This window comes from Gekko japonicus, unplaced genomic scaffold, assembly GCF_001447785.1.
Source record: "Gekko japonicus isolate JY-2015 unplaced genomic scaffold, Gekko_japonicus_V1.1 scaffold1743, whole genome shotgun sequence".
NCBI classification, from domain to species: domain Eukaryota; kingdom Metazoa; phylum Chordata; class Lepidosauria; order Squamata; family Gekkonidae; genus Gekko; species Gekko japonicus.
Window position 1 is genome coordinate 113,284 of NW_015173724.1, and position 27,172 is coordinate 140,455.

Here is a 27,172-nt window from a genome sequence, read left to right on the forward strand (position 1 = left end):
ATTGGTTTTGTGGGGTTTTTTTGGCCATATATAACCTCACTAAGTCGGTCCCATCGCACGGTCAGACCACGTGGATGTTAAAAGTGAAATACGAGTTCAAGCTCACATACAAAGGCAATACAGAACTAAATTTTAAGTCACTTTTTTTTTTTTACAAAATGTATTCTTTTCACAACTTAAAAAGAACTTTTGAGGTCTTAACCCCCTACTGGAGAGGTTGTCAAATCTGGTGTTAATAGCTACCTTATTAGGACAAGTATTCCTATATAAATTGAAAAGAAGGAAAAGCTAGGGGTAAAGAAATGGAACCACTGACAAGAAACCTTTAAAATAACTCAGCTGAAGGCAGAGATGGTTTCCCTGCAGAGTAGTTCTAAAGAACAAGCTTGAAAGTTCTCTAAGGGACATAGGGGTGAGGTAAGAAGGAGGTCAAAGTACTCTCCAGCACAGAGCTGGCCGTCTTCTTGCTGGTCTTCGGTTTTGAAAACACATTTTTATGAGTCAGAAATCCAAGAGAGGGGATGGATCCCAAAATTTGTTTTCAGGGCTTGTTGAACAAACCAGTGGATAAGTACTGATGTAAAGTGCTGGCCACATCCCTAAAACGCTTAAAAGTATTCTCATCTTTCCAAATGTAAATCACGTAGTGGGCCTCAGCTATATTTTCTTTCAGAAACTAATAAAGGAGGGCATGTAAAACTAGGATAAATTGGGTCTGGCTAAGTCCAGGCATATTGCTTTGATTTCCTGTCCTGTATGAGGTTCTAAAAAATAAGAATAAAGGTGACCCCTTTGAACACTGATGTGTGGGAGGCTGCCTTTCAGAGTGTAAAAATGACAGAGGGATGGGAAAGCACTGCACAGGGTCTCCATTTGTGCCTCAGTTCTTCAAACATCATGGTTTGAAGGTGGTCAGTACCAGCTGGAAAACAACCTGGGCTGCTGATGTAGGGGGGCTTTGATGAGAGGGATAGATACATGTGGCAGAACTTCCTTCAGCAGCAAAACGTTTGGGACAAACCCTTAAAAGTTTTGCAGATAGTACTAAACCATTCATTTTGGATCATTCTTTGTGGAATCTGAAAGAGCCCAGGTCATCACAGGGACCTGTCTGCTTTCTAGTTCTCCTTTTGTGGCCTCTCTCTGGATGCCTGCTTGGGATCTGTAGCTGCTAGAGCCCTGACCTCGGTGGCCCAGGCTAGCCTAATCGCTTCAGAGCTTGGAAGCTAAAAGGTGTCAGCCCTGGTTAGTATTTGGAGGGGAGCCCACCAAGGAATTCCAGGGCTGCTATGCAGAGGATGGCAACGGCAAGCCACCTCTATTCGTCTCCTGCCATGAAAACCTTGTAGGGTTTCTTGGCTGTGACTTGATGGTACTTAATTCACACACAGACCTCTAGAGCACCTCCTCGTGGCTAAATCAGAAGAGCTGGGGTTAGGAACTTAGCTTAACTGTGACTACTGAGTAACCAAAGAAAGGCATACAGTTTCTTTTTAATGTGTGGGCTCCCTTTCCAAATATACGTATAAAATAACCCAGTGAGACAAAAACCATCTGGGCATAAATTCATCTGTCTTTAGTAAATCGAAAATACCGACATGCCAAAAATACTTGGAAACCATTTCTGATTATTGGATTGGCTTTAAAGCTTTTGTTGTGACTGCTGATCATTAGATGACAAAGATGTTGGGTCACTGCTATGTGATTGCTGAATAAGTGGCGTGAAATCTTGTGTGAGACATCTTCCCCTGCTGTGCCATGGTTGTGATTCTCAGCCAGGCATTCTTGTACCTGGGATGTCCAATCCCACACAAGTGACTCATGTTTAGTGCACATGCCAGGCCTGTGTTGGGCTGGGGAAGTCGCGCATGCTGTGACGATCTCGCAGCCGACTCTGGTGGCTTGGGAAGGAGCACATTGATGGTCTCTTCAAACCTGTTGTTGAGTTAACTAGAGTGGGCTGAGATCTGGAGCAGTATATATGCAGCTGTAAGGACTTCAGCTTGCAGAGCATGACTTTATCAGTCTACTTCAGGTACAACCTGCCATTTTCCCAGTGGGGACCAAAAGTAGCTTGTGTCCTTCTTGTCTCCATTTTAACCTCACATCAACCCTGTGAAATAAGTTAGGCTGAGAGAGTGACCGGCCCAAGGTCATCCAGCAAATTTCCATGGCAGAGTGGGAATGTGAACCGAGGTTTCCGAGATCCTGTCCATCATTCTGACCACTACACAACAGTGGCTGGTCATTCTCATGACTTCTTCCTCCGTCTCATCCAATCCAAACGCCACCCCCGCAATCTTGTTCCTGAGCACTTCTTGCTGCAGTGGAAACGCTGCACTGGATCCAACCCATTGCCTTTGTGTTTTACGTGGCTCTTGTTTTATTTATTAATTTTTATTTAGCGTGTTGCAGAATAGCAGTTGGGAACCAGATGTTATAATAATGGCTAAAATTTTCTATTCCACTTTTTATTGACTTATATTTTATTTCACTTTACAGCAGCTTTTGCCAGGCAAAAAATTTTGGGAGTCTGATGATTCTAGCAAAGATGGACCAAAAGGAATATTTCTGGGCGATCAGTGGAGAGACAGTGCTTGGGGACCATCAGGTACTTCATGTTCATTTCCTTCTTAGCTAGATTTTGCTCTTCTTCACCCACTCCTGCCCACATTCTTGGTTGCTGCATCCAGAACATTGTGCAGAAGAAGTAAAGAATAACTCCGCCATATTCTGTAGTTAGGTATGAAAGGGTCTTGTTGAATAGGCTGCGCTTGCAGGGCTGGCTGCAGCCATGCTGGCCTGCATTCCCCATACTCTGTTCTTTCTGCACCTTAGGCAAAACAGATCCCTGCACAAAATTGTCATGGTAACCAGCTTCTTCTGGATTCTTGCGCTTCTAGGAAGTGGGAGCATTGGTGGTGGGAGAGCAGGGTGATCAATTAGTCTGTGTGGGATACCCATTGACCCCCATTTATAAGGCTGCTCTAATGACCTCTGTCTCCCGCCAGTTACCAAATGTTTATTTGGATTGGATTGGATCTTGTGGGTCCATTCAGTTTATAGTAGTGCTCAGCGCGGGTTGCTCGCTCCCAGCATGAGGATCCTCGCATTGGTAGAAGGCAGAAATGGGAAGGGGGAAATGGCACCTTCAGTGGAGCATATTCACCAGGAGGAGCCTTTTGTTTCCAGAAGTCAGTAGTTCTGGTGATCCCTGGCCCGAAAAACATCCAGCTGTCCTCAACCAGAGCCAGGACTCTTTTGGCCCTGGCACTGCCCTGGTGGAACTCTGTGCCGAATGACATCTGCGCCCTGTGGGACCTAGTACAGTTCTGCAGGGCCTGTAAGACAAAGATGTTCTGCCAGGCCTATTGTTGAGGACAGCCATGGTCCCCATTGAGCCTGGCCTCCACCTTCTCTCCCCTTTCCACATATGGAGAAGGATGTGAAATGTTTAAGCACCATCAGAAATTGAATCTGAACTATGCACTGTTTTAACTGTTTTAATTGTTCTTAACTTTTAAATGACTTGTAATTATTTACATTGAAATGTTGTTAACCGCTCTGAGCCCTGTGTAGTGGGGAAGGCGGTCTACACATCCAATGAATGAATGAATGAATGAATGAATGAATGAATGAATGAATGAATGAATGAATGAAAATAGTGGTCTCCATGCCATTATACCGCTTACTTGAAAGCTTCTCTGAATAGCTCAGCAAGCAAGCTTCCTTTTGTGTGTGTGTGGGGGGGTTGATCATCAGAACACAATTCCCTCTCCCCTGAATACAAACAGTAGAGGGCAGTAGATCAGTCCAAGTTCCCTTTTCCAGTGGAGAGTCACTCCAGGTTAAATCTCGTGTTGCAGGAAAGAACCCCTTTGTTTTACTCTTGATCTGTTTCTCTTGTCAGATGTCAGTGATGTTGTAGTCTAAGCATGGGTGTATGTGTCTTTTTGTTGCAGATCATTCTGTTTCCCAGCCAATCATGGTTCAGAGAAGGCCTGGTCAGGGTTTTCACGTAAATAACGAGGTGAACTCAGTGCTGTCCCCACGATCAGAAAGCGGCGGGCTTGGAGTTAGCATGGTGGAGTATGTGTTGAGCTCATCCCCTGGGGATTCCTGTCTCAGAAAAGGAGGATTTGTAAGTACCTCTGATGATACCTGGCATCACCATCTCTAAAATCACCTGGTTTCCTATCCGAATGTATAATTGCTGCATTTTAAGCCTAGTAGCAGAGCCTATCAGGTTTTGAACACAAAAGAGGTGATTCTGTTATAGGAAGGCTTATTTCTTTGTAATCCACCTTGTGTCTTAGTGAGAAAGGTGAACTACAAATAACATAAATATTTACTAGGAGAGAGAGGTGGTCCTTACACGTGTATTACTGCTTAGTTCAGTGGTTCTCAGCCAGTGTTATGCAGAAGTAATCTAGGTGGGAAATCAGGGTTTTCATGAAAACTAGATGTGTTGCAGGACTTTCTTTCAAAATTGAATTCAGGGGATGGGCTTATCATACGCTCCCTCTCCTGTAACTGATAAATCTAAAAAAAAAATCTCATTTCATTTAGCTCTAAGTCAAGGGTGGCTCAACGTAAGAGCCACATAGAATAAATGTCAGATGTTTGAGAGTTGCGAGACATGAACAATTATTACACATACATTTTTATTAAAAATATATGCAAATTTGCTTTTTATTAACACAATGTGACTGCCAAAAATAAAAACCAAAGGGGTCAAAACAGATATTGTTAATTATATTTGTCCAATGATATTTATTTGTTTGCTAATGATATTTATTTGCCTGAGGGAGAGAAAAAGAGAAAGGTGGAAAGAAAGAATGAAAGAGGTGGAAAGAAAGATAGGGGAGAAAGAGAGAGGGGAAAAAAGAAAGCAGATGGGAGGGAGGGAGAAAAAGTATGCCTCTCTTTTGCTTCCCCAGCTGCCCTGCCGGGAGCCGCACAATATGTGTGAAAGAGCCGTATGTGGCTCCCGAGCCACAGTTTGGCCACCCCTGCTCTAAGGCAAGTTCCCTGACTTTAAATCCCTTCCAGGTGGTCCTTTCTGTCTCTTCCTGGAGGATCTTTTTTAACCAAAATGGAGGATAGCTGATTCATTCTGAACCATCTGTATGAACTTCTGGGTCAGTCACTGATTAGAATCAACCTGAAGTCTTTTCTAATTTTGTCTGACTTCCATACTCACTAAGGTGCTGTTAATTTTTTATTCAAAGAGAATACACTCCATGATATGGGCAAAATGGTTTTCATGACAATTGCTAGGACCCCCTTGTCTACCTGTCAGGGTGACATGCTGTCTCCTGCTGGCCTCACCTGTCAGAAACCATCCATTTGTGACCTTTGAACATGCTTGTAATGGTGGCCACTCAGCATTTCTTCTTAACCCCCCCCCTTCCCCTTACTTGCAAGTTTCTTTGATGTGCCACTTCCTTGACCCTAGCTGCCAGGGATTATCTGTTGTGCTTAATCTGCAATTTTTTATTACTCCAAAACTTATCATAAATTCTAAATATGACAATAGAATGCCATAAATGTATAGATGTCCTTCTCAGAAAAAAATGGCCTTTTTGTTTCTGTCAAAAAAGCACCCTTGGGACCCTGGGTTTTTTGATCGAGTAATTGGAGTGTTTGTGATATGAAAGGCTGAGAATCACCTTTCCTATTTTGTATGCGTTCAGTCCCCATGAAAGGGAAGCATGGCTGAGAGAGACTATATACAGATTGCAGCATTGACATTTTCTCAGTGTGCAGTGTGGATTGTTTGGACATGGAACTTTAAAAACAAAAATAGGGCGCAGATCTCTGATTGCACTAATATTTTATGCTGTTTTATCATCATTTTGTTGTGGTTTTATTGAATTTTGTGTTTCAGTTGTTCAGTATGTTTTATGTAAGCTGCCCTGAGCCTGCCTTGGCAGGGAGGACAGGATACAAATCAAATAAATAATAATAATAAAGATTTGCACGTTTTGATTAATACAGAGTTTCCCCCTCCACTGCTGGTGCCAGAATCAATAACATAAAGATTTGCGTTCCTATTTAAGTGCAGAAAAATACCCTCTTTCCACACAGAGTCCCCTCCATTCTCCACAAATTGTCAAGGTATCAGTACTGCGCTACTGGCGAGACCCAGAGAGTGCTGGTGGAGAATGTACATCAGGCTGAATTTCGTTCTTCAATATAGGACAAGTTCTTGTGCAAGCCAAGCCATACTAAGCAGTCTTTTAAACTGCTCCCTTACCCTACTGCATGTATTAACATGACATTTGGCATGTGTGTGCTTTGATGCACAAAAGAAAGTTTGTCGTGTTTAAATAAACTTAGCTGAGAAGTTAAACATTGTTCAGATGTTGCATCCTTAGTTTTTTCAGAAGTGTAATCCTAACTGGTGGATTTACATGTAGCAAATTACCCTTTCTTATTCAGCGCGACTATCCCAGTTTGAGTCAAATTGGTCCATAGAATAGAGCTGGAGTGCGGGATTATTAAAATTGTGTTTTTAGTCTTCAGCTGCGGTGGCTCAAGTGGTTAAGACGCTGAACTGCAGGCTGTGGAAGGTCAGTAGTTCAGCAGTTCGAGACCTGAGTTGCCGCATGATGGAGTGAGCTCCCATCTCAGTTTGAAAGCAAGAAATTGCAAGTAGATAAATAGGTACCACTTTGGTGGGAAGGTAACAGTGTTCCGTGCGCCTTGGTGTTTAGTCATGCCGGCCACATGACCACGAATACGTCTTCGGACAGCGCTGGCTCTTCGGCTTTGAAACGGAGATGAGCACCGCAACCCTAGAGTCGGACTTGACTGGCTTTCGAGCAAGGGAACCTTTACCTTTTTTTTTAGTTCCATAATGCATGTATTCATCTAATTTTTTTTGTATTTTGTAGTGTATAATCTGACTGCACTGGGATAATTTTTATCCTGTTACCCATATAGGGTTGAAATAGACAAAATGGAGAATGACATCGGCACAAGGCTATATTTTCTTAGGTTTTCTGCCAATTTCTGTTGCTGTCCTGTTCCTGTGAGGGTTAATAAAGATGTTCCTGTAAGGGTTAATAAAGATGTTCTCCCCCCCTCCTTTTTGGCACTTGGTGGTGTGCTTAGCATTGACCCTCCCTCCTGCCCGGTTTTTATTTCCATGATTTACTTGGAGGCTGGGCTCCATGCTGGATTCGTGAGGTACACTTTTTCTTTGGGCAAGGGTTAATCCACGAGTGGGACGGCAGTGGAACTGCTAGTGCAAAGTTTCATCAGATTCCATACAGACCATGGGAGTGGAAGGGCATATTACGGTGATGTCAAATGCCGGTCTTTATTTTAAATTCAAATGCTTTTTTCTCCCATGTTTGTATTATTGTGGTGTAATGAACCATGAGTGCAAATGATACAAGAAAAAGTGGTGTCAGATTATAAGAAATGTGTAACTTTCAGAGACGCTGTGTGTGCTGTTAATGCCAGGGGAAAAATCTGATTGCCTTTTTTCTATAGCAGGAGTCATTTAATCCTAAAAAGACATGCTGCTTTGGTTGAGACTGGAATTTCCTTGGCTGGATCCTGAATGTATATTCATTTGTTAGATTCTATAGATCTGTTCTGCTAGCAGGGAAGCTTTCCTTAGACAGGAGGAGCCTTCCCTGATGCAAGATGGAGTAGGTTTGCAGGATCCAACTTGAAAATATGTGTTCTCTTTGATCTGTGTAATCCTTCAGCAGTATTCCTATCAGATGTGTAGTTTTTCGTGATTTTATAATGAGCAGTGGGTTTTTGCCCTGACCTGGATAGCCAGGCTAGCCTGATCTCGTCAGATCTCAGAGGCTAAGCAGAGTTGGCTCTGGTTAGTACTTGGATGGGAGACCACCAAGGAAGTCCAGGGTCACTATGCAGAGGCAGGCACTGGCAAACCACTCCTGAACATTTCTTGCTTTGAAAACACCTCGAGGTCATCATAATTTGGTTGTGATTTGATGGCAAAACAACAACAGTGGGTTCTTAACACGAGAAATCTGATGATCACTTTTTAACATCAGGCCTTAAGACCTTGCTGTTTTTTAAATAAAGGGGCCAAGGGATGCAGAGAATGATGACAACGATAAAGGCGATAAGAAAAACAAGGGCACGTTTGATGGCGATAAATTAGGTGACCTGAAGGAAGAGGTGGATGTAATGGATAAGGCCAACGGCTTGCCTGTACAGAACGGAATTGATGCTGATGCAAAAGATTTTAGGTATGTTGCTTTGCATGAGGGCTCCTTTTGCCATGAACCTGCGGACGTGTCCCTGAACTGCCAGTCCCGGGCTTCAAGGGACAGTTCAACGCAAGGGCTGCAGTGGGTTTTGCTTCCCAACGAGTCATCACAATCTGTGAATAATCTCAGTTCATCATCACATTCATTTATGACTACATTTTTATCCCGCTCTTCAGCTCTTCCTCCGAGGAGCTCAGGATAACATGCAACAGTCTCCAAAAGCCAAACCTTGTGGTCTCCACCACCCTGTCCCTTTGTTGGCGTGCCAGGTGGGCCATGGCGGTCTCTGATATCATGCTCAGCTTCTGCACATGCAGTCATGGCCTCCACCACCCTCCTAAGCCTTGATAGAAGTTAGAAACTTGTCCATATTGTGCTGAGCTTCGGAGGCAGTCACAAGTGCTTCTGCAGAGCAGTGGCAGGGGCAATCTCCCGGCCGTCTCTCCACGACAGATGAACACTGTCACATATGCCGGGCCGGTGGGAGGGGGAGAATTGTTTAGATGCAGCAAAATGATTATATTTTAAAATTGCTTCCAAGGGATCAAGAACACACCTATTGTGCTTTTGTATCTCTTACCATTTTTCCTTTTGTTCAGCCGGACTCCTGGGAATTGCCAGAATTCTGCCAGCGACGTGGATCTTTTAGGGCCAAACCAGAACGGATCTGAGGGCTTAGCCCAGTTAGCAAGTACTAATGGTGCCAAGCCAGTAGAGGATTTCTCCAACATGGAGTCTCAGAGTGTTCCGCTGGACCCCATGGAACATGTTGGCATGGAACCCCTTCAGTTTGATTACTCCGGGACTCAGGTACCTGTGGATTCAGCTGCAGCAACCGTGGGATTGTTTGACTACAATTCTCAACAACAGGTGGGCTTCATGTTTATTGATCTTTCCCCATTTTTTCTCACTGGACCTGATCCCTGTCCACCTCCACAATGTTCTTTTGCCACCATCAGGCCTGTGACACCATTGTTTTCTTACCTGCATGTAAACCCCTGACTCTGGGTTCTTATAACGTAGGCTCCTAGGACAGTAGATTAGAGGAACACATTCAATGTCAAGTCCAGAAGAAGGAGGCAGGCTGGGGAGTTTATGCCTTCAGATGAATGTCGCTTCGTGTTTTTACTGGCCAAAAGCACAGGGGAAATCTACCCAGTGAAAGCTGATTGGGTCAATTTTCATAGAAAAATTGCCTTCTGTCCGGTGGTCACTCAGCAGGGGTGTTCCCTGAAGAGGCTGTCCTGTGCTTCTGCCACCCTTTCCTCCACTGGACCCCCTTTGAAATTGGAGCAGCTGACTCTCCTTTTCCCTTCTTGTTTCCCTGGTATCTTTCAGCACATCACAGCAAGTGGTGCATGCTCAGCATGGCCTCCCGAAGTCTCTTATCTGGCAGGAGTTTGTGAAGCCCTCTTGGCTATGCACCACTCACTGTACTGTGTTGAAAGATGCCTGGGGATCAAGGAGGGAAGGAGAGTTGGGCAATCTGGCCTTTGGATGGGGGTGGGGTGAGGCAGAGGCTACCACCTACAAAAATCCATTGTCTGAGGTCATTGTCTTGTCTTGTCGTCGGTTGCAGAGCCAGACTAGCTGTCTGTCATGGTTCATTTATATTCTATCCTTCCTCCAAGGGGCTCTGGGCTCTGTACATGGCTCTTCTCTCTCCCACTTTATTTTTACAACAATCCTATGTTGTACTTAGCCTAGCATCACCTATTGAGTTTCACAGGGAACAAGGATTTGAATTCTAGTCTCATTGGGCCTGGCTCAACCCTCTTAACTACTGCATCACAATGGCACTCCATTTCTGTTACTATTGCTGACCTATGAGCGGCAGTCCTCAAACAGAGAAGCTTCAAAGGGAGATTACACTGTGAGATTACTGAATTTGAGTTCATTCACAAATTCAGAAGAATGGATCCCCTCCCCCCAGGCCTCAAGAGGGGCATAGGATTCTTATCTCACTACAGATGCTAATTTTCTGCCTCTAACCATTTCTCCCCTCCTTTAATCAAGATGATAACATTCTGCGTTGTACCATGGCATTGTTGACAGACATTCTTTACAGCATGCCTTCTACCTTCTAACTGGAATAAAAAGACTCAGATCTCCATTCCTACTTGTATCTGGTGATGGGAGTTTTGACTTTCGGAAGCTTATACCACCAAAATCTTGTTGGTCTCTAAGATGGTACTGGACTCAAATATAGCATTTCCATTACTGTTGCACATCTTTTCCTACACCCATTGTACAATACTTTTGTGGCAGCTAGCCACAATTGCATTGGAGGTGGGATGAAGCAGGTCTTTAAAAAAGTGTTCCATTTCAACTCTTGGATAACCATGGGCTGAGTTGTCATTTGGGGGCGGGGACACAATGAAGTCTCAGTGAGAGGGAGGAAAAAGTCCCCAGTGTGAGAATAGTTAGAACTAATGTATTCATGCCGGAGGGAAAGCTGTGAAAGCAGATTGTGGTAACTTGTTGTGGGCAGAAGGTGCCACTGTCATAACATTAACAGGTTTGGGGTGAAAATAGGGTCAGATATCTATTGGTAGAACCTGTATAGATTTGTATCCTACTTTTCCTCCAGTAGGAAACCAAAGGGATCCAGGATACGAAAAAGAAAATACGGTAGATATAAACCAGGGGGAATAATGGGTTGGGGGCTCCTCCTGAGTACACAGGAGGACTTTCTCTCTCTCTCCTTGCAAATCTTCTGCGCTGCTCTAGGCTGTGGCCTGTAGGCCTTAAGTGCCTGTGGGAAGGAGAAGAAACAGCCAGGTGTTAACAGGTGCTGCTATAGCCACTGAGCAGTCTTTTCCTCTCGTCTTCCCCTGACAGAATCACTTTTGGAAAAAAGACTCTTTTGTCTGAGAAGAATCTTTTACAAAGAGGCTTTCGTATAGGTCATCACTCCGTGCTTCTTTTGTTCAGAGAGGAGTGACGGGTAGCGTTGGCTGGTATCAGGTTGTGCAGTGGGGTGCTAATTTTTAGTTGGCTTTAAAAGGATTAGTGGAGGAGGGGTCCTTCAGTGGCCAGGTGGATGAGATGGAATCTCCATGCTTAGTGGCAGTGTCCCTTTGAGTACAAATGTGTTGGGGGGCAGCTCTGGCATCCATGTCCTGCTTCTGGGCTTTCCAGGGAGGGTGGAGAATCTGGTTGGCTGCTGGGTAAAAACAGGGTGCTGGATTACATGGACTGGTTAGTTTGATTTTATCCAGCCTGGCTGCTCTTATGTGATCTGCCAAGTTAACCCAATAGAGTAAAATTAGCACAGCTTTTAAAAGAAATGTCAAAGTTTACAAGCTATAAGTGAATGAATGCTCAAATCATTCCATAATTATCATGAATATCTATATCCAACTCTGAGAAACATGAAGAAGAAGAAGAGAGAAAAAGTTCTCCATGCAAATATTATACCACCAAAATATTAAACATTCCTAACAACTTTCAGATGTGTTTCCAAATTCCTATTTGAGTCATTTCTTTAGGTATGACTCTATTCCAGTAACGCATAAATGCGCATACCATCTTTGGACAAAGAGAACCTGTGGAAGTATTTCCACTCTTTTCACCTCCTTACTGGCAGCTGTTTTCTCAAAATCATTAGAACGACTTGAAGTGCTTTCAGTCTCTCACGTATATTCTTCCTTTCACTTTGCAGTTGTTCCAAAGACCGAACGCACTCGCCGTTCAGCAGCTGACCGCCGCACAGCAGCAGCAATATGCATTGGCAGCCGCTCATCAGCCGCACATAGGTAAGCTCTTCGGTCCTGCGTTGGGTGCTCAAAGTCCTAGTAGATTTGCCTTCCTCACCCCTTAGGGCAGTCACCCACAGCCCCCCTCCCATGTCAGGGAGTGATGATGCACTTGCCATCCCCGAGAACACTGGTTCTATAATGAGAGCCTTTTTTGTGTGTGACTCTTATGAGCCAGACATGATTTGAGCAGTTTGCAATTTTTGAAAGGAAGTCTTAGTTTACACGTCAACACAGACAAGGTGGAGGACACTTGCAATAGAACGCCCCTCATGTTTTAAAAAATATTCATAGAAGTCATAGAAGGGTCTTATTTTGGATCAAGGCCTCTCATCGCATCATGGGGAGTAAAGGGGGTTTAATTCTTCCCAATGTGGCTTCACCTTTCCACATTGACCCCTTTCCATGCTGTAGTTTTGCCTGCTATTGGAAACAAGCAGTAGAAAAGCACATACCGAAATTAGGCCTCTCCATGGGGCTTCTGTTAGGGTTTTGACTCTAAGAAAGGCGTAGGGTTGGATCCTTCAGATTTGTTCCCATAACAAGTAGCAGCTTTCTCCAGTGCACAAGCCTTTTGCATCAAAGGAAGGCACCATGCACTGGACGAAGGTGCTGTCATTAGTGAAACAAATACCAGTGTTAGATCCATAGCTTTTCCCTTGATGCCCTTCTTGTATAGGAGCACCTGGCAGTTGATCAGTGGTGCTGGTGTTTCTCTTCTCCTGCTATTCCCAACGAAGGTGACTGAAACAGTTCTGTGCCTCTGTAGCTCCATTCCTCAGTAGCATCAAAGTACTAAAAGAAGGGATGGTGACGTATCTACTTGATTGGTTAAGGGTATTAGGTAAAAAAGATGGGGGCACAAAACCCAAGCCTGCTGACATTGGCATTAGGTAAATCTGTATTTATTACTTCCAACCAGTTTGTTGAATATAAAGACAGTTTACTGCTTACCTCCAAGACATAATAATTCCCTGTTGAAAATGGGACTTTTGCACAGTTTTAGGGGGAGGGCTGTGGTTCTGCGGTAGAGCCATCTGCTTGGCATGTGGAAGGTTTCAAGTTCGATCCCCAGCATCTCCGTTTAGAAGGACCAGGCAGTAGGTGATATAAGAGACCTGTGCCTGAGACCCTGGAGAGCAGCTGCCAGTCTGAGTAGACAGTACTGAAGTTGATGGACCAGTGGTTTGGTTCAGTATAAGGCAGCTTCATGATTGCGTGGAAGCTGTTTAGCCTTCATCTCTAGGTCACTGTGTTGTAAGGATGTCAAGACATTCATTCTGTCACTCAAATGTTCCTTTCATTCATAAGCTGGGATCCAAAGAAGCGGAATGTGAATGCCTGGGAGAACTGAATATTTCTTGAGTGTTGCATTCAGACTTTCCTGGAGCAGTTCATGCTTGTCCACTGCAGCTTGTCTTTTTGGAGTAGAACATGCACCATTCGAGCAGTGCGCATTGTGGTCCTCCACTCCCCCTCCCCACATTTTTTCTCAGCCACATTCTCTGCCTCCCTTCTGTCTCTTACCAGACTTCGCTGATACTGAAGTCTGGTGTTATGACTGACGTAGCCTTAGCAGTGTTTCTGAATTGCTCTAGGGAACAGCTCAGAACTACAAAGGAAAATTGTTTTGCAGTAGAAGTGATAGTTTTCTTGTTTCCCCCCTCCCTTTGGTTGCCATGGCTGATTTTCATTTGACCTTGAAAGATTTTAACCTTTTATATTTTTATGGTACCCTAGAATTAACAAAAATACTATCACAGATGTAAGGGTACGTTAATTGTTTTATGTGTGAACAAATCTGGTTGATCCTTTTCCCCCCTCTTTTTTTTTTGAGCCCCCAGAGGGAAAATCTGGGTGATCCTTGGGCTTCCATGCACTCCCGTCTCCCCCTCCTTCCCTCTTCCTTTTCAGCCTGGCCAAATAACTAGATAGTTCTGTGACAAACCACAATTTGCAGTTAGCATCCAAACCAGCAAACTAAAAAGTTTGTGCTTTTCCTGCAACCCAGGAGTAGAAACGGGGATTTGATTCTGGCTTGCAGTGCAAACATCGATCCTAGCTTGCTGGTTTGGCTAGAACAGCAAATCATGGCTTTCTGCAAAAAGAATAAATCCCTAGTTAGCCTGCTGTGCTTAAAGGGAGGGGCAGGTGACCACTGAGGATCCTCCAGATTCACGCACACATCAGCAAACCACGGTTTGCAGTGGCAGCTCTGAAAGCCTCTAAGAGCTGTATGTGCAAGAAGGTATCGCTTTTAGTTTTCTCAATGTAGCCCTTGTTCAGGCCCTGCCCCGTTGAACCCTCTGAACCATGGCCTGTCTTAGATAGTCATCTTGGCCACTGAGCGCAATAAACGTCCTGATAGGGGCTGCAGTTCTAGTCAAGTTTGTTTTTACTGACAGGTATGTTTTCAGCAGGTTTAGCTCCTGCCGCCTTTGTGCCCAACCCATACATCATCAGCGCTGCTCCACCTGGAACGGATCCTTACGCAGCAGGGCTCGCGGCGGCTGCGACATTAGGTGAGACACTTGGCCCAAGGTGGCGGGTTTGAAATAGCCTTGGGCAGTTGTGATGAAATGGTAAACACATTGAAAAGGAAAGTCGCCATGTTGTGTCGAATGCTGTTCACACATAGCAGTCAAATCCAGGGGCAGGTTTGCATGCTGCCACCACCACACTTCACCCTCTGCCACCTCCTGCGCCATCTGTCACTCTTAAACTTCCTGATCCTAGCTTTACTCCATGCCAGAATTGGAAACCGCAGGTTGGTAATGGTTTTCTGTTTCAAAAGGCTGCACGTATGTGGTTAGCAGTAACCATGGATTGCTCAATTTGGTAGTGATGGCAGACTCTGACTCCTGTGGGCTAGGAGATAACCGAAGGGAGCCCTATGGGCTGGAGACGCTGTGTGAGCCTTGGGTGCATTCTGAATGGCCAGGTTGTGGTTTGGATGCAACATCTGAACTGAGGTGCTGTCCAGAGTGACCCCTGTGTACTGGACCACAGATAAGACCACACAACAGTGGTGTCTCATGCTGTTTAAGCCTTCACAACTTCATCAGCTGAAGTGTGCATGTGTGTGTGTAAAGTGCCAACAAATCTCAGCTGACTTACGGCGGACCCAGCAAGGGGCTTTCAAGCCAAGTGGTTAAGAAGAGGTGGTGAGATCAGGCTATATCATGCCGCCTTCCCTTGTAGCTAAAATATAGCTGCTTGATACTGTAAACGTATGGCTTGCAGGACTTTGGCAACTGGGCTGTCTCCCTCCCCTCCCCACACTTGAATTGCCTTTTTCCAGGAGGAGGTATCTTCTTTCAAAACAAAATCTTAGACCCATTGCCAGAGGGTTGACGGATACGCAACTCTGATTAAAGAGAGGTTATAGTTGTATCTGTTTTCCCACAGAATATTCTCTTGCAGAATCAGCCTGAGAGACTTCAGCACAGTATGTAGCCAAGGTATTTGACTAATAGGGGCATACCTTATGAATTAGTCATCAAAGAGACTCTGCTGTGTCAACTGTGGCTGTTTTAACTGCAGCTAAGAAAGAGGTTCTGGGGCAACGGAATTCTAGGTTCCGTCCCCTCTCTGCGAATTCTCTCTCCAGGTTTTCTTCATGGGTCTGTGCTCCCATTGACTCAAGGGTTAACTGCAGTTAAGACTAACCATTCTTTTCAAGGTGACCTCTAGTTCCTATTAACTAAGGCCTGTGCCGACAGAATTCTTACCCACAAGCTGGGGAAGGGAGTTGGCCTGCAGAGAGGGAGGGAGGGGGAGGAGAGTGTAGGCCCCCTCCTGACATTGCTGGGTTTTTTACCCACTGTCAAGGCAGCCCTCCTGTATTACATCTGCTTCAATCCATGTGGTTTGTTTGTTAATTTCATTTCTAACCCACCCTTCTCCCCCGAGGGAACTCAGGGCAGCTCACTTTGTTCTCCTCTTCTCCCTTTTATCTTCACAACAACCCTGTGAGGTGGGTTAGGCTTAGTGCGTGTGACAGGCCCAGGGTTACCCAGCAAGATTCCTTGGCAGAGTGGGCTTTCAAACCTGGGTCTCCCAGATCTTGGTCTGGCACTATACACTATGCACACTACACCACACTGGCTTATCTATCCAATGATGCTGTAGTGAAGTTTGTTTCCTTGAAATTACATGGGATAGCCCAACAATCTGATTATGTCCACCCTGGGACTACTGAGAGCAAAGTGTTTTTTTAGGGGGGGGGCATGACCTTGGCTCATCTCACTCTGGCTGAACTTCAGCTCCTTAACTCAGCCGTGTCCAGCAATGATGATGCACTTGCCCTCACTGAGAACCTCGTTCTGTAATGAGAACTTTTGTGAGTACTTATTTTCTCTGAGCCGGACACAAGTGGGACTCCTTGCTGCTTTAAACAGATCATTTACAAAAGGCATTTTTTATATCCTGCTTGCAGTGGCATCTGTAGAAGTTGATCAGCCGTGTCCTTGCTTCTTCTTTCCTCTCGCTGGTGGTTCTTGTGTGCAAACATCGCTGGAGCTGTGGGGAAGAGGCAGCTAGGCTGTTCTGGTAGCATGAGAACAGCTCCTCCCTAGTCATTGCCTTTATGCCTGTCAGGGCATTGTGGGCACAACTGCAGGGTCTGTAATTCTGCAAGCTGCTGCCCCTTGACCACATCCCAGGTGATAATGTGAATTGGGGCCCAGTTTGAGAGGTATTCTGAAAGGATAACTCGAAGCAGGACTTTCTTGGTGGTGGCACCCCATCTCTGGAATGTCTTCCCCTCCATGCCTCTTCCTTTATGTTGACACTACTGTTTTTATGACCCACTTAAGATTTGCTTTATGTTATTGTGGCTTTTATGACCTTTTAAAAAAATTGCTAAAATTCAGACAGTTTTACTACTGGGAACGTTAACGTTTTTATTGCTTTTGTTTTGCTGATTGTTACCAAATTGGGGCTTTTTTATTTTTTGCTGGTTCAGTCGGGTCTCTGAAGGGTGGCCATACAAAAACACTAAATAAATGTTGCTCGAACAGCCTTCTTTTTAAAAAATGAGACATTTGTGTTGCTCTCTTGAAAGCAGCCATGGAGTGATAGTAAGATTATTTGATGTGGTTGTTGCAAGCCCAAGGTATTTTTATTTATGGATTTATTAAAATGCAGCGCCCCTAGTAGTCCAGCCTAGCCCAATTTTCTCAGAGTTCAGAAGCTAAGCAAGGTCAGTGTTAGATAGTAGACCACCGAGAAAGACTGGGGCTGCTATGCAGGGAAAGGCAATGGCAAACCACTTCTGCTGATCCTCTTGCCTTGAAAACCCCGTGAGTTAGAACTTCATAGGGTTGCCATGAGCTGGTTGCGACTTGACAGTAGTCTTTATTTTTTATTTATTAAAATATTTGTATCCCACCTTTCCTCTTGGCTAGAGGCAGGTGATTCCATTCACTTCTATATGTGGTGAGATCATGAATGTCCTTCGAGCTTCTGCAAACAAAAGAAAAGCAAGGATAAACGGTACCTTTCCAGCAAAACCCCCCATCCCCCATTGCTGCCAGCACCATACCCAAGTTTGCGTCCAGTGGCACCTTTAAGACCAACAAAAATTATTCACGGTGTAAGCTTTTCTGTGCACACACACTTCAGAAACAATGAAATGGAAATTATCAATCCATACATAGAGTAGAGGGTGAGCAGTAAATTAGCATACAGCATAATGAAAATGTTTAACAAATTCAAGGACCAAACAAAAATAACAAGTTTAGTTTATATGGTTATAATTTGTTTGGGTTTAATTCCAGGGGGAAACCTAGTGAAGGAAATAAATGTCAAAATTGGAGACTGGTGGGCAGATGTATCCTTAATTGTGGAATGAAATAATACCTTATTGGTATTTTTCAGGTATTTATTCAGCTGAATACAGATCAGTGATCTGTACCAAGCTACCAAAATAGCCCCGCCCGAATAAAAGCCAATATTTTTAAATGCCTTCTGTTTTCACTCACTGAGTTGCGCCATGGCAGCAGCACGACTCTGCGAGTGAACGAAGCAAGCATTTAAAGTTTAATTCCCTTCTCCATTATACCCTATACCATGGAAACAAATAAACTCAGCAATCCTGATTATTTCCAGAATATTGGGAAATACTGATATTTTTAGGATTCAGTACATCAGACCCAAAAAAATACTGTTTTTTTCCTGCACACCCTACTGTCTCCTCTGTCCCCAGACCAGAGAAATACATTCCAATCTACCATTCCAAATTACATTACATTCTACTATTCTGCACGTTACATTACAGTTTACTGTTCTAATCTATTATTCCAAATAAGAAATAAAATAAGGAGAATGTATGGCCCTTCTGGGGGATTGGTGAGAATACAGATGTAAGAGCTGAATGAGGTTAGCATATGTAGCACCATACCTAATTACCCATGTCCTCTTTAGAAACGATTGAGCTTGTTACTTGATTCAAAACACATTTTTCACTTCAGTAAGAAAACATTAACTCTACATTCTGCTCAACTGCAGGGAGGGCAGGGTATAAATTTGACAATAAATAAATAAATAAACTGTGAAAATACACTCAGCTACGTTAGACGGCGAAAGCTCAGATAAAATTTTGCAACTAATCTCGCAAAAGGAGCAATCACCGTTTTGTTTATCTAGTCTCCAGTCATGGTGGCTTGATTAAAATCAAGATGATTTTGAAACAAGGTTTGAAGGACTGAGAGTTCTGATTGAGACCGCATTTCCAATTGTACTTCCTTAAACGAGGTAATTGCGTTGTATGAGGAATAATGTGACTTACACATTTAAGTAGAGCTTTTATACCACCTATGGAGCAACTGAATTTATTTAGTAAATACTAAATGGCTTGGCCCTGACGTGGATGGCCCAGGCTAGCCTGATCTCATCAGATCTCAGAACCTAAGTAGGGTCAGCCCTGGTTAGTACTTGGATGGGAGACCACCAGGGAAGTCTGGGATTGCTATGCAGAGGCAGGCAATGGCAAATCACTTTCTGCCTTGAAAACTCCATGCCGGATCACCATGGGCTGGCTGCAACTTGATGGCAAAAAGAACAGCATTGGGCCGCAGCACTGCCCAGTTCTTCCAGTCTGTCAATGGAAGCATTGAGTCTCAGGCATGATCAAGGTGTGTGTTCTGGATAGAGATCACTATGCAGCCAGCCACCTTCTAATTGTAGTTGTCTGTTGGCATGTTTAGGGCCTGCTGTCGTCCCTCATCAGTACTATGGAGTTGCTCCCTGGGGAGTCTATCCCGCCAGTCTTTTCCAGCAGCAAGCGGCTGCCGCAGCTGCCGCCACCAACTCATCCAATCAGCAGACCACTCAGCAGACCCAGCAAGGACAGCAGCAGGTGAGGGGGCAAGTGTTTGGGACAAATGCTGACAGGCCAGTGTTTTGTGGCTCTGTGGTAGAGCATTGGCTTTGCGTGCAGAAGGCCCCAGGTTCAGACCCTGGGCTCTCCAATTACCAATATCTGAGGAAGCAGAGAGCGGGGGAAGGTGGAAACCTGGAAAGCCACTGTTAGTCGGATTAGACAAAACTGAGCTGGATGCATGGTGGCCTGGCTTCATATATGGCAGCTTTGTACCTTTAGGTATACAGCTGTCTAGAGGTGGTGGCCCCAACCTGCTCCAGACGGACATCCAGGATGGGTGGTCGCCAGTAGTGGACAGCCCTGCCGAGACAGTGCAGAATCAGGCAATCCAACCAGGGATTTGGGGGCAGGAACAAGGGCCAAGACATGCTCTTGCAGCAGGAGGGCTGGAAAGAGAGGGTCCAGGGCAATGCTCCCTCTAAGCTGTGGAGTCTTGTGAGCAAAAATTCTACTTTGTGAGCTACTGGCATTAAAGTTGTGAGCAAGCAATTTGGCTACTGCTTAAATTAGTTTGCTCTGGAGCCATCTTTCCTGAGCTAAGACAAACCTGTGAGCCAGAGACTAAAAAACTGTGAGCTAGCTCACGCTAACTCAGCTTAGAGGGAACACTGGTCCAGGGTGCAAGTGAACCACCCTCCTGTCCTATTCTGAGGCACAGCCTGGGCTTGCCAGCATAAAGGGGGTGCTGAAGGGGGCACCCACCCTGGATTCTGGCCACCCAGAAGGCAGAGTCTGACAGCAGTACTCTATCAAAGATTGGGAGGGTCCACTCAATGGCTCCACTCAAGGTTTTCTCAGTCCAGTACTTTGGAATTACCTATCAGGGTAAGTGCAGAGGCCTCCCTTATTAATTACCTTCAGGGAGTGCCCAAGACAATTTGTCTTCAGGGGCATTCGGACAGAGGTTGCAGTGCTTCTTAATTTGTATTTGTTTTACATTTGCTGGGTTTTTTCCTTGCATCTGTGTGTGTTTTGTCTTGTTAATTGACATATATTTTTATACCCTTGGAACTCGCTACTGTATTAAAGGCAGGGTATAAATGTTTAAAATAATTGCAATTGAATTGGAATAGCAAATGATCCTCACTGTTGGGTAGTGAGAAAGGAAAGTTTGGTTCCTCTCTTAGGTTGCCTCTTTTGTCCTCCAAGGTCTAGCAGTGATGACACTCTTGCCCTCACTGAGAACGTAGTTCAATAATGAGACTTTACTTTTGTGCTCAAGTGTGCTGAGCTGGACCTTGCTAGCAGTAGCCAGTGTCATCCTGTACCTGCAGCTTCTGTATACTCTTCAGTTTGATACGTACAAGCTAGAAGAGTGAGTTGTTTTGGAAATATATCACTATATATTCCAAAGGGGGGTCAGTTCCATAGCTGCTGTAGATTTTCTGGGATGTGTGGCCGTGGTCTTGGCATTGTAGAACCTTTCGATAGCTGTTGCAAGATCATTCTGCATGATTGCTCTTGGTCTGTGAAGGCAGCCTGTTCGGCAAAGAGGGTGGAAACATAGAAATGTGGAGCTGGAAAGGACCTCGAAGGTCATCTAGTCCAACCCCATGGACAACACAGGAAATTCACAACTACCTCTCCTCCCGCAGTCCCCCAGTGACCCCTACTCTATGCCCAGAGGAAGGCAAAAAACCTCCAGGATCCGTGGGCCAATCTGTTCCGGAGGAAAATTCCTTCCTGACCCCAAAGTGGCAATCAGCATTACCCTAGGCACGTAAGAAAGGGCCATGAGAGCCTTCCTGCCTTCCCTCTCATGGTCTGTCTAAAATAACAGAATCTGCATTGCTGCCAGAGTTACTGCATTGCTCTCAGGTCCCACACCAGTTTGGTGTAGTGGTTAGGTGTGTGGACTCTAGTCTGGGAGAAACGGGTTTGATTCCCCACTCCGCCACATGTAGCCAGCTGGGTGACCTTGGGTCAGCCACAGTTTTCACAGAACTGTTCTTTCAAGCCGTTCTCAGTCAGAGCTTTCTTAGCCCCACCTACCTAACAGGGTGTCTGTTGTGGGGAAGGGAAGGAGATCAGAAGCCGCTCTGAGACACCGAGTGAAGGGTGGAATATAAACCCAAACTCTTCTTCACTTCTTGGGGGAAATGTGTACGCATATTAATGAAAGAACAGCTTTTTAAAATATAGCTACTGAGACTAGACCGTTGAAAAAATTCTGTCAAACAAATGTACAAATGCAATAATTTGTACAAATATTAGAATTTGATTATAATACTATAATCAGACATGTACAAATACTATAATATGTATTTATTATTTATGCAGCTTCATTTGCCCCACTGGGGGCCCTAAGCTGCTTTCATTGTTCTCCTCCCCTCTGTTGTCTCCTCCTCTGAGGTAAATTAGGCTGAGAGTGGGTGACTGGCCCAAGGTCACCCAGCAAATTTCCATAGTAGAGTGGGGATTTGAACCTGGGTCTCCCAGATCCTAGTCCAACACTCTAATCAGTACACTACTCTGGTATTACTGAAAGAGGCCTATTGCCTATAACACATAATGCTGGTTCCCAAAGTAGGCAATACTGCCCCCTCGGGGGTGCTGGAAGGATCCAGGTGGGCTAGAGCAATCCAGGTGCAGATCCACAAACTGCATCTTTTTGTCCACTTCTTGAAGGTAGATGTCCAGGGGAGCTCTGAGTAATTTCTTTTCTGAAAAGAGGGCGGTAGGCCAAATACGTTTGGGTACCTCTGGAATATAATAAAGCTGCATCAGTTGCAACTGATGCAACCCTCCCCCCCCCCCAAAGAAAAAGAAAAAAAAGAACCCCACCCCAGGTCATAGAAAAGATGTTCATTAAAAAGTACAGCAAGATTAACGTTCACAGTAGGTCTTGGTTGTTTCTGAGGACTGCTACCCATTCATAGTTATCCAGGCATTGTCAGATTTTAGCTGCTCATGGTATCCAATCATTGTTTCTGGTAACCTGGAAAACTCTTTCTACTTCCTCAGTGTGTCCCTTACAACTCTCAGTGGTTCGATGGGAAAGGAGCAGCAGAGGGGGTAATGTCTCTTCCCTTCTCTCCTTGCCCAGCCTGGCATGACTGTAAAAGTGGTGTATATTTCCTTCTCGTGGTACAAGAGCTTTTCGAGAACTTAGGCCTTTTGTGAAGAAGGTTCCTGCTGCTTCTCTTAAGAATTAAAATTGTGGTTTGCAATCATGTTTGTGGACACCCCCCCCCCCCCCAGTAAATGTATACATGAAAACACTGTTTGTTTTGTGTGTCTAAGGTTCTTCGTGGAGGCGCCAGCCAACGCCCATTGACACCAAATCAGAACCAACAGGGCCAGCAAACTGATCCGCTTGTGGCTGCGGCGGCTGTGAACTCTGCTCTTGCTTTTGGACAAGGACTGGCAGCAGGGATGCCAGGTAGGACGTCTTGCTCTCTGGTGCTCACAGTGGGGTCTTCTTTTTTGTTCGTCCTGCTACAGCTGGTTGTCCATTTAACCTTGTTGCTGCTGTCCTTGGACACGGCAACTCTAGGCTCTGCGAATGGTTTCAGTGCTTCCAGAAGGGTTGATTTTTAAATCACTATTTTAGCGTGTGATTTTAAACAGTCTGTTTTTATGAATTATGCTTACTCAGAGGCAGACAGTAAAGCAGTTTGTAGCATTGCTGGATTAGGAACCGTCTTTTCCTGCCATGAACCACATTTTATTGGTATAGAAATGATGCCCATTGGAAAAATCGAAATGTTACACAGAAATTGAGTTGTTAACCATTTAGGGTCCCTCCTGGGGGTGGGGGTGGGAGATCAAGCACAGATGCTTAGGAGATGTCTGGCTACTTACGTTCCTTTGTTTGGCATCCTTTTTTCTTTTGTACCCTTAGAAGCTCGTTGATTCACGAATCTTGAGCAGCAGAAAACACTTATTTCTTAACTGAGACAAATTTTGCAATTGCTGGAGTGATCTTGGGATCCTTATCACTGGGAAAAGAGTATAGGGGTTTCCAGAGTATAGGGGGACGATGGGTTGAATAAAGGCTTAATATAGTAATCCTTCATAATCTCAAAAAAATCTGCATTCCAATAGGGCATGAAAGGATGCATCAATCCTGTTAAGGCCACAAGGGCAAAATCTGTCAGTGTAGGGCCTATTCAAAAATCTCCCTTGCAAAACTATTGCAGGTGTAATGTTCAGTCTTGCAAACAAAAAAGCTTTGCAATAATGCGGGATGGTAAGATAGTACATGCAGGGGGGTAAAGATAGTACATGCAGGGGGGTAAAGATTTTGGATAAGACTCACGCTAACTCAGCTCAGAGGGAACACAGGTGCGCCTACTCTGTGGGCTCTCGGAATCAAACCACCACGGTCGATTCCCAGGACTCGCTTTTTGGTCAGAGAAAATGCTTTGGTTTTGCCCATTCCAGCTTTCATCAGTTTCTCATTAGGCTTCCCAATCCATACGTAACTGGTTTTGCTGCTGCCGCTTCATATCTCCACTTCTAAGGACAGGATAGGACAGGAAAGGAAACAGAACCTGTGCCCTTGAGACGCAGAGAAGCAGGCATCAGTAGGGGCAGCTCTTCACCTTTTGTTTCATAGAGGCACCTGTGGAGGCTTTTGCTAGGCGCTTGCCTCTGGCTTCATTTTACCCAGGCTTTAATTAAGGGGTTGGTCATCATCTTGTTCTTCTTGTTCGTGCTCTTCTTGTTTCTGTTGTTCTTCATAGTCTGCTGCTGCTGGGGTTTTTTTAGATTCATTTTAAGTGGCTCAATGATCTTCGACGTGGTCTCTCTGCTTCACACCCATGGGATTCAGTGCGCACGTGCTGGATTGATCGGTGCTGTAGCAAGCTCTTTTTTAACGGATTTTCGCGCCCAGTCCCTCCGGGCATGCGCAAGAACCCCACCGCGCATGCCCAGAGGGGTGGGCGCGGACATCCCACCAGTTCGTTTTTTATTGCCGCATTGGAAAGACCTGTTTCTCCGTCAGTCTGATCGGATCGCTGTTACCTTTGAAAAACCTCAGCACTTGGAAATTATTTCCACACTTTATCTTCCCTTTTATTTTGATTCTTTTTTCAAAAAATTTTTTTAAAAAGGACTTTGTTTTCTTTGAGGGGAATTTACCTCAGCCCTTCGGGCCACCCACCCCCCTCAACTGTTACATTCACTCCGCTTCTTATGGAGAAGAAGTGAGGATTTTTCAAAAGGTGTTCACGCTGTGGAAGTAAGCTTGCTCCTCCGGAGTCGCATAAACCGGAGTCCTGCCGACATTGCGCTCGCTTCTCCAACCAGACGAGAAAAAACTGCGTGGCGTGCCTTAAAGTAGCACTGCTTGAATCGGCTCTTGCTCCCACTTCACAGATGGAGGAGAGACCATCAACGTCAACAGCTCCGACACCGAGGCCCGCCTCCGATGTCGACCGTCCGACACCGAAGGTCTCGACACCGAAGGCGCAATCATCCGCTTCCATGCCTGTTAAGAAGAAGGCTAAGGCAAGTACAGAAACCAACTCCGCGAAGAAGGGCACCTCGAAGTCCCTCAAGACGGCTAAGACGGGGAAGGCGGCGGTACAAGCACTGGGTGATGCCCCTGTAGTGCTCTCCGCTCCACCGGCAGTATCGATATCGGAGGCCCAAGTCCCTCCACCAATACCGACCATCCACGTATTGGATTCCCCCGTCCAACAAACGGAGCGTCCTTACTCCGACATCGAAACGGTAGAGCTCTTAAGCCATCAGATAGATGCAGAGCATTCTCCGTCTCCTTTTCCGTCGTCGACATAGACGGTTTCGGAAGCTCCCGACGTCGAGTTGCCTTGGCACCGATATGCATCATCTGCCATGCAGCGTCACCCTCCTTGTCTCCGCACTCAAACTGTCGATATCGACACTCGAGAATACAGAGACACGCCACATAGACAAGCTACTATTGTGTCTCCTAGACGCCTACAATCCAGAAGCCGCTCCCCAAGAGTCTTCATGCCCTCCCTGCCATGGTTAACGCCCGCGGATTTATTCTGATTGGGATCGTTATTCCACCCAATCTGTTCACAGGTCGAGGTCCTCACATAGATCAAGACCTTCAGCATCTCTGTCACGTCCTCCTGTGGTCGATACGCCACACCATACTGTGGAACCAGGTCGTCCACTCAACCCTCCTGTCAATCCAAACCCGGTCGTTCCTGTCGTCCAACCTAAACCACTAACTGGCCCTCAGGACACGTCGGTCCAGCTACACCAACAAGACTCCTCTGACTTCGTGGAAGAGGATTCTGATAGGAGGCTTCTGAAGTTCACACTTCTCATGACCATAAGTCTCCTAACCAGGATGTTGCTGAGGACTTACCTATATCTCCTTCAGACAACCTTACATCTTATACGGAACTGGTTAAACGAATGGCACATTCCTTAGGTCTCTCTGTCGTTCAGCAACAGCATCAAGCCACAGACTCAGTCTACGATATCGTTCAGCTTGACATCTCTTCCCCCCTTGCATTACCTATGTCTTCGGTTCTTCTCCAGTCGGCCCCTGTGTCCACACGAAAACTGGACCACATGTACAGGGTACAGGACACGGATGCAGAATTTCTCTTCTCATCCTCAACCAAACTCAATGGTCATTACATCATCCTCCAAATCCCGGAAGATGCACTCCGCACCTTCTGACAAGGAAGGAAAGAAATTAGACACCTTTGGCAGACAATTTTATTCCACGAGAGCATTGGCATTCAAAGCCACCAACTACCTGGCCTGTATGAATCACTACCAATACACGCTTTGGGAGTGGTTCTCAGAACTCCTTAGTCACCTACCAGATGACAAACTGCAAGCAGCCAGAGTCATACAGTAAGAGGGCATGGTGTTGGCAAAAGAACAGCTCAACACCACCAAACACGTCCCCGAGGCGACTTCGAGACAAATGGCTTCTGCAATAGCTCTCAGGAGGCATTCCTGGCTCAGAAGCACTACCCTACCTGTAGACACTAGGTTCTATGTGGAAGACCTACCCTTTGATGGCCTGTGATTGTTTAATACCACAACCAATTCGGCCCTGCAAGAGCTGGATAAGAGTATAAAGGTGTCCCGAGCCCTAGGGGTCTTGTCTTCTGGAAGACAACAGTATCGCCAACGTATCTGGTCAAGGGCATGGCAGAGGTGCACACCTACTCATCAGTTTCCTGACATGCGTTGGAGGCCAATATCATCTGGAGGCCAGAAACCCGCCTTCCAAAGACCCAAATTCGGTTCAGGCCAGCATTCTTGCACCAAACAGTCAAAACCCTCCAAGCAGGGTTTTTGACTTCCCTGTCACCGAGTCAGCAATTACCCGTCTGTCATCCTTTCTTCAGACCTGGCATCACATCACCTCGGACGAGTGGGTGCTTGCCATCTTGACCCAAGGTTACAAGATCGAATTCATCCAGAACCCCAATACCCCAGTCGTCATTTCCACGCCCCTTCCCCACCTCTCCTCGAAGAGGTATCCATCCTTCTGCAGAAGGGAGCCATCGAGCATGTACCATCACACCTCTACGGGACGGGATTCTACTCCCGTTATTTCACAGTCTCGAAGAGAGACGGAAGCGTTTGACCCATATCAGATCTCAGGGAGCTGAACCGTTTCGTGATTTACCACCGTTTCTGCATGGTGTCACTTCCACAGATCATGCCACTACTCCGCAGACACGTATGGATGGCCACCCTCGACCGCCAAGTTGCCTATTTCCATATCACTATCCACCCCTTCCACCGCCAATACCTACTCTTTGCTATTGGTCACAGGCACTTCCAGTATACGGCCCTCC

At 45.5% G+C, this 27,172-nt stretch overlaps 1 protein-coding gene across 5 annotated transcripts in view; it reads left to right on the plus strand.

The window, feature by feature from the left end:
- The window catches only part of PUM1 (pumilio RNA binding family member 1), a 116,959-nt gene that overhangs the window by 45,941 nt on the left and 43,846 nt on the right, over positions 1–27,172 (plus strand). For 3 of the 5 annotated variants that reach the window (XM_015423384.1, XM_015423383.1, XM_015423379.1), the window contains exons 4-11: positions 2,503–2,611; positions 3,963–4,141; positions 8,074–8,240; positions 8,861–9,131; positions 11,926–12,019; positions 14,425–14,541; positions 19,228–19,379; positions 22,647–22,785. In XM_015423384.1, coding sequence (XP_015278870.1) covers positions 2,503–2,611; positions 3,963–4,141; positions 8,074–8,240; positions 8,861–9,131; positions 11,926–12,019; positions 14,425–14,541; positions 19,228–19,379; positions 22,647–22,785 — 1,228 coding nt within the window. The remainder of the gene's footprint in view (positions 1–2,502; positions 2,612–3,962; positions 4,142–8,073; positions 8,241–8,860; positions 9,132–11,925; positions 12,020–14,424; positions 14,542–19,227; positions 19,380–22,646; positions 22,786–27,172) is intronic. The other 2 variants (XM_015423381.1, XM_015423382.1) reach the window with 2 other exon arrangements.